General features: G+C 30.9%; 2 protein-coding genes across 2 annotated transcripts; one reads left to right on the top strand and one right to left on the bottom strand.

Annotated features, from left to right (window-relative positions):
* Positions 1-1,621: 1,621 nt before the first annotated feature.
* Positions 1,622-4,718, bottom strand: LOC112740811 (probable xyloglucan glycosyltransferase 5). The gene is made up of 4 exons (XM_025789443.3): positions 3,916-4,718; positions 3,225-3,824; positions 3,015-3,128; positions 1,622-2,733 (listed from the first exon to the last, which is right to left on the bottom strand). The coding sequence occupies exons 1-4, from the start codon at positions 4,534-4,536 to the stop codon at positions 2,086-2,088; spliced, it is 1,983 nt and encodes a 660-aa protein (XP_025645228.1). The 5' UTR covers positions 4,537-4,718; the 3' UTR covers positions 1,622-2,085.
* Positions 4,719-10,421: 5,703 nt separating this feature from the next.
* Positions 10,422-11,245, top strand: LOC112740810 (ATP synthase subunit epsilon, mitochondrial). The gene is made up of 2 exons (XM_025789442.2): positions 10,422-10,751; positions 10,994-11,245. The coding sequence occupies exons 1-2, from the start codon at positions 10,565-10,567 to the stop codon at positions 11,020-11,022; spliced, it is 216 nt and encodes a 71-aa protein (XP_025645227.1). The 5' UTR covers positions 10,422-10,564; the 3' UTR covers positions 11,023-11,245.
* Positions 11,246-11,431: the final 186 nt, after the last annotated feature.

Below are 11,431 nucleotides of genomic sequence, written 5' to 3'. Positions count from 1 at the left end.
AAATTTTGCGACTGTTAATTAGTTTTGATAATTTCTTTTGTTTCCTTAATATTACCGATAAAGTATTATACAGGTTAATATACAATTAGGCGTGTATTCCTGTTTATATGTAGTAAAAATAATTTAAGAATGATTCATGATATAACATGTTTAGTTTGTGTTAGAGACGAACAATGTGTTAGATTATCGTTTTTATGATTCTACTTTATTTTATATGGTATCTCCTTAACTTGTGCATTTACCAGAGCTTCAGCCTTGCAATATACAAATAATTAGTTGAATAATTCACGACTTTAACTAATATCACTTTGCTGAAAATATTATGAGCAATTCTTAAGAGAAAAATATATTAAAAAAAAAAGAAAAAAAAATATATTACGTGTAAAGTGTAAGACATTGTGTTGACTTCTACAGTTCTACGTTCAATTATTCTATGTAATGCGAATTTTGATTATCCTATGTTCATATTCCATTTAATAAGAAAAAATTGCATGACAAATAATAATAATAAGAAAAAAAGATTAAAAGCACACGAGTGTTAAGCCTTCTACTCTTCTAGCTTTCTCTCTATCTCAAAATAAGTGTATGATTTCAAGAATAAAAGGTGAGGGAAATGAACAATAGAGAGTAGTAGAAAGATAAAAGCAGTGCAGTTATAGATGAATGTCGTGTCAAGTAGTATCATTCTCTAAGGTTCAGTAAGTTCAAAAGTAATAAAGTACATTCATCAGAAGATAATAAAGGCTTTATCTGACAGCTGAATCCTTTTCTCACTTTAATTTCAGGTTTACACCTTCACTTGATATTCATACTTACATTTCCACCTTCAAAAATGATGTAAAAGTACATAGATATCAACTTAACAAGTGTCTAGATGTAGTTGTTGTAAAATAGTGAGAAATCCTTAAACTCTTGCAAATTTTCAACAGCTTCAAACTGTGGACAAGGATGTATGTTTTACTTGAACAAAAAATGAGGTGGTTATGTAAACCCACATGGCAATTTAAAATTAAGAGAAAACAAAGATTTATTCATTATAATTGATGTGGAGATTTTGTCATAATCTATTTGTTCATTATAATTGATGTGGAGATTTTGTCATGATCTCTTACTAATGTTGATTATAAAAAGAGTATCTTTGTTATGATGGATTTAGGAGTCAAAGTCCTTGAAAAGCAGAAAAAGAGAACTATTTGTTGAGGAAGCAAAGGGTCCACCCACAAGACTTGGTTGAGGGTATGCAATTCATGTGCTCTGCCATTAATGGAACAGCAACTGGTATATGCCTACCATATACTCTAAAATAATCTTTACTTGTAAGTTTAATTGTTGAATTAAAAACAAATGGGGTCCAAATGGGGGCACTTACATGATTTTGGTCCCTTTGCAAAATCCATGGCCTAAAACCCACATTTATGTGTTCCTTTGATGCAATATAAAATCTAATTCTTCTCTTTTTCTCTCTCAATCTCCACTTCCTGCCGACACTTGTTATATTTACCATTAACTGTTTTTGACATGAGATTAATTATCATGACACTTATGGCAATATATAATTAGAAATTTATGACACTTATGTTGCATATATATCATGTAAATGAAATTTGGAACAACAAAGGTATAAATATTCAAATGCACTTGTAACATATCAATGTCATTCATTTCAGTAATTAATTACATATGAACCAAGAGTGAATTGAGCAACAATTTGATACTGAACTGAGAGAAAAACGAATGGGCTTATACATTACAGAAAATTGAAAAAACAAAAAAGAAAATGAAAAACAATCAATGGACAAGTAAACCTACCCCAGGAACAATTAAAAAAAAATGAAACAAAAAAGCAGAAAAAAACTCTATAAAAGCACTTGATGAAGAAGAAGAATAACAAACTTATTTATATGATTTGACTCAATGGTAGAGCTTTCAGCATTTTTACCTGATGAGCCACATTATCCAGGAACCTTGCATATGATATAACTGCCAAAACCAACATCTTTGTATAGCAGCAATTCCACAATTGGTTGGCCTCTTGAATTGTTTATCTTTCTAATAATAGTAACAACAACAAATTCTTATGATCCTCTAGCTCATTTGTTCTCCAATTAAATCGAAACCTACAAGGAGGAATGACACTCCTTGGAACAATAAGTAGTAGAAGTGCATCCCTTGTGCTGATAACAAGCTCCTAAATGCAGCAGTGAGCAATAAGAATGCAAGTGCAAGCTCTTTCTTGTATATCTTGTTCATTTTCTTTACAGGTTTTATAGCAACACTTTCTTGGCATTCCTTTATTTTGTTAAGATCAGAAAGTCCACTATCAGAAGCTCCTCTGTGCAGTTGTTGGAGACTAATGGCCTTGGATTCCCTTTCTTGGGCCGCTAACAAGTCCGGCTCGGACGACCGGCCAGCCTTTTTGGTAACAATCCATTCATATGAACTTCCTAACTGGAACAAACCGGATACCATGGCATTGAATTTCGTTACAGACATTGTATTCTCAAAGAGCAGATAAGGGACGATGAAGGGAAAGGATTTAGGCGCCGGAAGGATGTTCAAGAAGGACATGAATACAGGAATGTAGCATATAACCCAGATTGGAAGCTCTGCCTCTGGGACAAACATTGTCAAAGGAAGAATAATGCAGAATAATGTGAAGGAATAGAATGGCAGGATTAGCTTTCTGAGCAGAAAGAATAGAAATATTAGGTTTGCTTTCTTCCAAAATGCAATCTGCAACAACAATATCAGATCAAAACAAACATGTTAGAATTGCAGCATGCTATCTGTTAGAATATAATTAGGATCAATTAGTATTATTTAGTATATCTGAATATTTATTATAGAAGATTACGTATTTATTATTACGATTCTCTTAGTACCTATAAATACTTTTCTATATTGTATCATTCTATACAACTTGAATCACACTCAATAATACACGTTTCAGATTACTCTCTCAGTCTCTTGTTTCTAACACTATCCTTCATACTAGTTCAAGATAGTGAAACTACCTTAGAGGTTATAATGGCTGGAAGGCACAAACGAAAGAGCTGCATAGGACCAGAATGCCATCGATGCTGTTGTTTCTTGTAGGCTTCATAAGATTCAGGAAGCTCACAAAGAACCTAAAAATTAAACATAGAAATGTTAAGTATATTTTAAAAGGAGACAAAAAATGAAAATGAAGAGAGAAACAAACACAACTTTTCTGTTTTATATACCTTGACATGATTGAGATAGATAAATTTCCAGCCATTGAGATGGGCCCTGACAGCAATATCCATGTCTTCAACAGTAGTCCTCTCAAGCCAGCCACCAGAGTCTTCAAGAGCTCTTATTCTCCAAACACCAGCGGTTCCATTAAAGCCAAAGAAGTTAAGGAAGACCCCATTGACCTGCTGTTCTACCTCAAAGTGAAAGCATAAATTAATGTTTTGGAGTCTTGTGAGTAAGTTCTCCTCCTTGTTCACAAATGCCCACCTTGCCTGAACCAGTCCCACCTCAGGATTCCCCTTAAAGTATGGCACTGTCTGCTTCAGGAAATCTCGATTTGGTTGGAAATCAGCATCAAAGATTGCAACAAACTCATAATCCTTCACGTAATCACACTTCATTGCAGACTTTAGATTTCCAGCTTTGTATCCAGTTCTAAACAATCTATGGCGGTAGATGATGTTCACACCTCTCTGACTCCACTTTGATACTTCTCCTTTGATCAGCCACTGTATCCCCTCATCGTCTGAGTCATCCAGAACCTGAATCAGCAACCGATCTTTCGGCCAATCCAATTCACACACTGCCGAAATCGATTGCTCATACACCTACGTTTAAAATAACCACCGACAGTTTTTTCTTTTTCAGAAAGTAAAATAAAAAGTGCACAGGAAAAAGAGGAGAAGACATTTTAGTTACCTCTCTCTCATTACACATGGGAATTTGAACCAGTACCATAGGGTATTCAGAGTTAGATCCTTCCAACTCCAAATCCAAATCCAAATCACCTTGAAGATTGGGCCTAATCTTCTTGAGCTTGATCCAGAAGCATCCGAAACAGAGCAGCATTCTATCGAGAGACTGAATCAAAAAGAGAACGACACAGAATGTCGATAGAGACTGAATTGGAGGTGCAATATAAGCAGCCCTGAACTCCAACCAGCTGACGTAAGCGTTATGGAAGAAGCCTTTGATTTCGGAGGTTCGAGGGATGTGCAAATTACTGTTGTGTCCCTGGAAGTAGCGCCAGCCTTTGAAGTGAGCAAGGAGCTCAAAAGACAAGAATGCCAAGGCCATGAGCAAGAAGGTGAGGATGACTCTGAAGAGAATCGTGCCCTTGGAGGACTTGTCCATGGAACGATGAAGGAGTTTCTTCTTGAGAGAAGGAAGCAATGAAGAGAGCGTGTTTCGAAAGCAGGCAGCAGAAGCGAAGGCTCTGTGAGCTCTGAGAAGAAGAAGCCATCGGAATTGCTTGGCATTTTTGGCTCTCTCCTTGCCATGAATTTCCATGGTGACCACAACAGGGACGGTTGGAGGCATTATTGATTAAGAGAAAAGAAAAGAAAATGAAAAAGAGTCCGGCATTTCTCGTATGAATGAATGAATGAATTACTAGCAAGAAACAGAGAGGAGCACACAACGTGCAAGTGTAAAGTATTTCTCACACTCACTCACTCAAACATACAATTAGTGTGGGGTTCATATAACCAGTACACAAACCCACGAATCTTATATACATATATCATATATACTTATAAATTCAAATTTGAATTAATACTCAATTTGGTGACTGAACTTAAATGCGAGCGTCAATTTAGTCCTTGAGGTTTCAATTGTCTCTATTTAGTCCCAAAAGTTTATAAACATGCTTCATATTAGTCCCTGAGACGATTTTGAGTATGAAAACGTTAATGGAGCGCTGCTATAAACTATCAGATGTCACATTAAAACTTATATAATGATGCAATTTTGGTTTTGACATTTAAATAGCTCAAAAACGGCGCTGTATCACTTATTTTGTTAGATAAAATTTTAATAAACACTATTTACAATTTTTTGGATTATTTGAGTGTCAAAACTAAAACGAAATCATTTTACAAAATTTAGTGTAGCATTCGACTGTTCACGACAGTGTTCCGTTAACGTTTGTACGTTGAAAATTGTTTCAAGGACTAACATGAGTTATATTCACAAAGTTTAGGGACTCAATAAAGACAATTGAAACTCTAAGAACTAAATTGAAGCTTACATGCAAGTTTAGGAATCAAATTGAGTATTATCTCTTCAAATTTTATATATCTTACATGATTTTTATATTTCAATCCTAAAATATTTAGGTAAAAGGAATTACCATATGTACTTGTATTTTTTCTGTACTTACTTTAAATTTATTAGTTATTTATTCAAAAATATTATTTGTATACTAAAATTAATCGTCAATATATTTGTGTTTAAATATACATGTGGTTAATTTATTTTTAACGTGTATTTATATTCTAATATATATTTTATATTAATAATTGATTTTAGTATATATTTAATATATTCATACTTTTTTTAGCTAATAATGAAGTAACAAAATATATCTAATTATTAATTGTTGGTAAAGAATATATATTGGCTACGATGTGAAAAACGATTGCGGATTATCCAAGAAATATTTCTTTTATTGTTGAAATTACCAATGCAAGGATCTTGAAAGTGGAAGACCTAATCCATGTGGGCATGATTGATTAGTGAAGTAGCTACTACAAGCTAGAATATAAATAAACAAAGAAAGAAACAAACAAAATCTCGTTTATTTTTAACGTTCTAGTAGTAGCATGGATTGGATTGGATACAACAAATTCTCTAGTGTGTGCTCATTAATGAAAAGGCAATAAAATATTAAACTTTTTGTTTTGAAGTCGAAAAGAAAGTAAGCATGATTAGACCTTAATTAATCCTCTCCATCAGTATCAACTATAAGTATCAATAGAAGATAGCAGGCCATGTGAGGATGGCCCTTGAAACATACCCTTGAAGTTAGGAGGTGTTTCCACGCCAAATTGGTTCAGATTTCGAAAAAAAGAAAAGAGAATTGAACCGAATAAATTTTAGTTGGTTCGGATTTATAATTTTTAGTGAGTACATCCGAACCAATTCGAATCAATTAAATTCGAATTGGATCAATTCGAATAATTTAGTATTTAATAAAAAATAAAATTTGTAAAAAAATTAAAAATTATCTAAATACTATAAATATAAATATGTAATAATAATAATAAAAACAATACATAGTCGATTCAAGCTTAAATAACAATTATAATTTAAAAGACTTTAAGATTAAGAAATAAATGTATTTATATATTATTATATTTATTTATTTTTTAATTAATATTAAACTAATGAGATAATCGATTTGGTTCGGATTCAATAATTTCAGAATCAATATCCAAACCAATTAAGATCGAATTTGATCGGTAATCCAATTATATTTAATTACCATTAAATTCAGAACTAATATAATCTAGTCAAATTAATATTGGACAAGTAATTGAAATTGACAGTAGACTTGGTTTTGGCTGCTAGTACTCCATTGAAATTGTGGCCACCTAATTAATTAGGAATAGTGTCCACACTCTACAATAAGCCACTGTTAACAAGTTTACATTATGTCATCAAGTTAAGGGAAACTTTATTTGTACACACAAAAAGATACTGGTATTGTACATAGGATATGTAAATGATGATGATGAGAGATAAATTCTACAAATGAATAAAATCAAAATTCTGTAGTCTTGTAAGTTGTCCAAATCTAAGTAAATTAATTACTCGTATATTCAACTAACACAACTCTCAGCCTCAATACATTCAATTCAACTCACGACCATTACTATTTGCATTAACGCGTTCAATTACCTCCTACATTGTTACTGATGACTGAACAGTTGTTTTTATAGTAATAAGTAGAAAATACTCTACCTTGGCCTTTTAAGTGGTTTTATTTATTTATTTTGAGTAATGCTAAGAAAAAAAAAAAAAACAACCATAACTTGTCTTATTTAACATTCATTAATTGTCGCAACAATTAATGAATACTAAATAAGACAATTTATGACTGTTTTTTGGTTGATTTTCTTTGGTTACCAAACATTTCGATTTATTTTTAGGGGGAGGGAGGATTTAAGTTTTATGAAATAAGTCAAATAACACTTTACTCTCCCTATCATCTATAATTTAACACAAAGCACATTATGTTAGCTCGAATATTAATATATAATAAAGCATCTCAAGTCGTTTCGTTTTTTAGTGATTTCAAGTTTGGACACTATATGAAAACCCCCAAGATCAATATTTTTGGTGTAGGTATATTATTTATGAACAATTTCAGTCACTTCCTTATCAAAAAGTTTTGCAGAGTTCATATGTTAGTTTAATTATAATTGTTTATTTACTGTGTTCCAATAAAAAATAACAAAAAAGAAGAAATGACACTCATAAAGAAAAATGCATGCACATAAGCTGATAATAATTGTTGCATAGGTAAGGAGATATTGTTAGTTCTGCATTATATTGCCCATATATATAGTTCTACAGTCAAGATAAGGATATACCTGCAATATAATGTAGAACGAGGTCTATTTGGTATATATTATGATTGGTGTGAATTATTTAGTACATATTCCATGAGCTATGATCTCCTCCTTGCTTTTTGAATAGTGCCCACAGATCCGATCAAATTTGAGGATGTCTATAGGGTGCATAAGATGTCATCATAATTGAATTAAGCTATAAACATTTTTGCATTTTGCAATAACTGTGGTGATAGAAAAGTCTGGTATTTAATGTTTTTTTTCTTTTCTAACAATGAATTTTATTTTGGATCTGTATTTTATTTTTTTGGTGAATGAGTGCTACAAGTTCTACTGCTCCATGGTAGATAGTTAATTAAAACTTTTTTTTTGGTTTTTATTTTTTAGAATAAAGTATCGTTTTTATCCTTAATATTTGGGGTAAGTCTTAAAGTTGTCCCTAACATTTAAATCGTTCTATTTAAGTCCCTAACGTTTTAAAATTGACTCAAAGTAATCCTGCCATTAGGAATCTGTTAACGAAATTGACGGCGAGACAAAATTAAGACAATTTTGAAACGTTAGGAACTTAAATAGGACGAACACGTTGTGGACAAAAACGATACATACAAATAAATTTTAATTTTATTCTTAAATAATATCAATTTTTTACGGTACATAGTTATTCAATTATTTTTTAATCACATCTAAGTAAATTACACTTAATCACATTAATTTTATCCTAAAGAAATTTATTTTTTTATAATTTTACTTTTAAAAATGTTTACTCATCATAAAATATTTGTAGAATGACTAGTATATAAACTTGTGGGGAAAAATGATACATATACAATAAAGTAATGTGATTCTAAGGAATGAATTTAATTGAGTTGAGATTTGGGTTCAGTAACCAAGGCATGGAGTCACGTGTGAAACTTTTGGTCACTTGAAGAGATTGCTTTGTGATCACCGAATAACTTCCGTCAAATCTTTGGGCCACTTGTTCCTTATTTTATTAGATCATGGGCTTTAAAAAGATTTGGGCCTCTTTGGATTTCTTTCTTTCTTTAACATCAGCCACTTGATTTAATTAATTTTGCACAAGACTGAATGATCAAATTGGACTTGTATTGACTGGCCCAATAGAAAATTAATTTTCCTTTTTGCACACTAACAAAAACATCAAACAAACTATTGAAAATAATTTAAACACTTAACAATATTTTAATAATTTTTTAAATTATATTTTAATAATGTTTGTTCATCATTTCAGTTTTTCAAACTCAATAATTTGTAAGTGTCGTTTGACTTTTCTATAATTAAAAAATGTTTCTTTCTGTCAAAAAAAATTTATTATGACTATATTGTTATATTTAGTTTGAATTTAACTTCAAAAGTTGTACTTAGTGTGATGTTTGTTGCCTTCACTTTGTAGATAACCTTAATACTGCATCATTTATATCATAAAAGAGGTCTGTTCTTACATAAATAGCTAAGTGTTATATTTTTTATTTAGATTCAACTCAAGTTAATTATTATGTTTATAGTGTTGTCTTTTATGTAATAGAAGAAATAATGAAACAAGTTAAAATATATTATATTAGTAATTAATTATCTTTGTATGGCCAACCAATGAAATGCAATTGTAATGATTTGTGTTTAAACTCAAATCTTTTTAAGTCTTTTTTTTTTTGAAGCTTCATTCATTTTGTATCAAATATATATAATGAATTGGTTATTGAGAATAGCATGAATTTTGAATTTAGTGTGGGACATTAATTTTCATGATTTTTTGTTATAAAAACGGAACATTTATAATTTTCAACTTCTTATGATTATACAAAAAATCACTCAGTGTATTATATATTTTGATATATATGTATGAAGTGAATTAACTTAAATAGCGTGTGATAGCCAATGAGTAATAGCTCAAATAGCATAATCTCTCCATACTCAATTAAGAGGTTGCGGGTTCGAGTCTCCTATCTTTAATAAAAAAAAAAATAGCGTGTGATAAAAAATTAACAGTAAAATGGTCTCAAATTTTTTGAAAATATTTTATTGCTATTTTATGGTTTTAATTAATATATCTTTATATATAAACATTGATATCTATTAAATTTGTAAATTTTTTATATGAAAATTGTGAAGCATTTTAGGTAATTGTTTTGTAAAAAAGGACAATTTAAATTTAAATAATAATATTTGTTAAAATATATTGCTCTTTCGTTAAAAGATTATTAATTAAGCAGATATTATTTACTTTCAATTAGAAGTCACTAAAAAAACTATTAAATAATCAAATTAAACATTAATATAATAAAAAAATTAAGAAATTACGGGTTCGAATCTCTCTATTTTTGATAAAAAAATAATAAAAAAATTAACTAATTAATTTATCTATATACTAAATAAATTAATTTTTCTCCCAAATATGTAGTAATCTTTTTTGTAAACAAATAATTTATAAATACGATAAAGTAAATTATGTACATGTCTCGCACAAAGTGCGAACTCTACCCTAGTATTAATATATAATAAAGCATCTCATTGCTAATATACTATTATTTATATTAGCTAAAATTAAGGTTATCAATAAATATTTCAAACTGCGATTCAATAACAAAATATTTATATTTACAAAACCTTATAAATAATAGGTAATTGAGTGACATAGTTTCAGTAATGTAAATATATATAACTATATGCTTGTACAAAACATTTCCATAGTGATAACAGAACTTAAAAATTAAATCCATGACCAATTAAACAGTGCATAAAAATAAGTAGCTGAAATATATGTTGATAGTTGTGGATACACAATAGTGCAAGCCTTTAGCCTTTTGGGTATTTTTAGTCATAGATTTGAATGGGCTTAATGGCCTAATTAGAGGCCCAAAGAGGCCCGTAAGAAACAATCAAGAGTAGAGGAGAGGAGAGATTTCTAAGAGAACAACGCAGAAGAGTAACTGCAGAAGAAACAAAGTATTAGGTATCGCAATAACAATCGGAGAATGGCAAGTGCAGGTGGAGCGGCACCGTTTTGGAGGGCGGCTGGGATGACTTACATAACGTACTCAAATATATGCGCAAATCTGGTGAGGAACTGCCTCAAGGAACCCTTCAAGGCCGAAGCCATCTCCCGCGAGAGGGTTCATTTCTCCCTCTCCAAGTGGGTTGATGGCAAGCCCGAAAAGCCGAGTAAGCTCTCATTCTCCTCCTTCTTCTTATTAATTAGATCTGCTTATAATCAATTTCTGCCATCCAATCTCCCATTGTAAGTATGTTAGCCCTAATTCACTCCCCAACCCTAACTATCATGTCCTAACTTTTGTTTCTTCACAATTATACTGTCTGTTGGTATTATTAAGCCGATTTGTTTCGTATGGGTTGGATTTTGATCAAAGTGTTATGTTGTTGTTTCTTTCTTTTTTTTCAATCAGCTGTTCGTTCAGATCCTACAGAGCATTGATCCGTAGCTATTGGAAAGCTTTGTAGCTGCAATTATATGTCATTTTGAACCTAGCTGTTTTGTTTTATTTGCATGCTTGATCTTGTAATAATTCGAGTTTGAACTTCTGATTTGGATCCATTTTACTTTCATCTTCTGTTTCAGCGGTCATGATATGAAAATACTTTTCAACTAAATTTAAGTTGAGTTTTAATCTGAAATAATATTACTTCTCCTTTGTAAATCCATGTTTGTAAGCGTGCCATTTATCCCATGAATGATTTCTGAGGATGCAGCAACTTATAAGGCTACGCTAGAAATCGTGCAAACAAGTAACTATTTATAGGGTAAATTATACACGTCTCTTGAATCGTCCCTTGTTTGCAAGAGATGCTAATAATTTTATGGAGTGTCATGTAATTTTAATTGA

Source organism: Arachis hypogaea, chromosome 14 (assembly GCF_003086295.3).
Source record: "Arachis hypogaea cultivar Tifrunner chromosome 14, arahy.Tifrunner.gnm2.J5K5, whole genome shotgun sequence".
NCBI lineage: Eukaryota > Viridiplantae > Streptophyta > Magnoliopsida > Fabales > Fabaceae > Arachis > Arachis hypogaea.
This window is presented reverse-complemented; position numbering and strand designations above follow the sequence as displayed.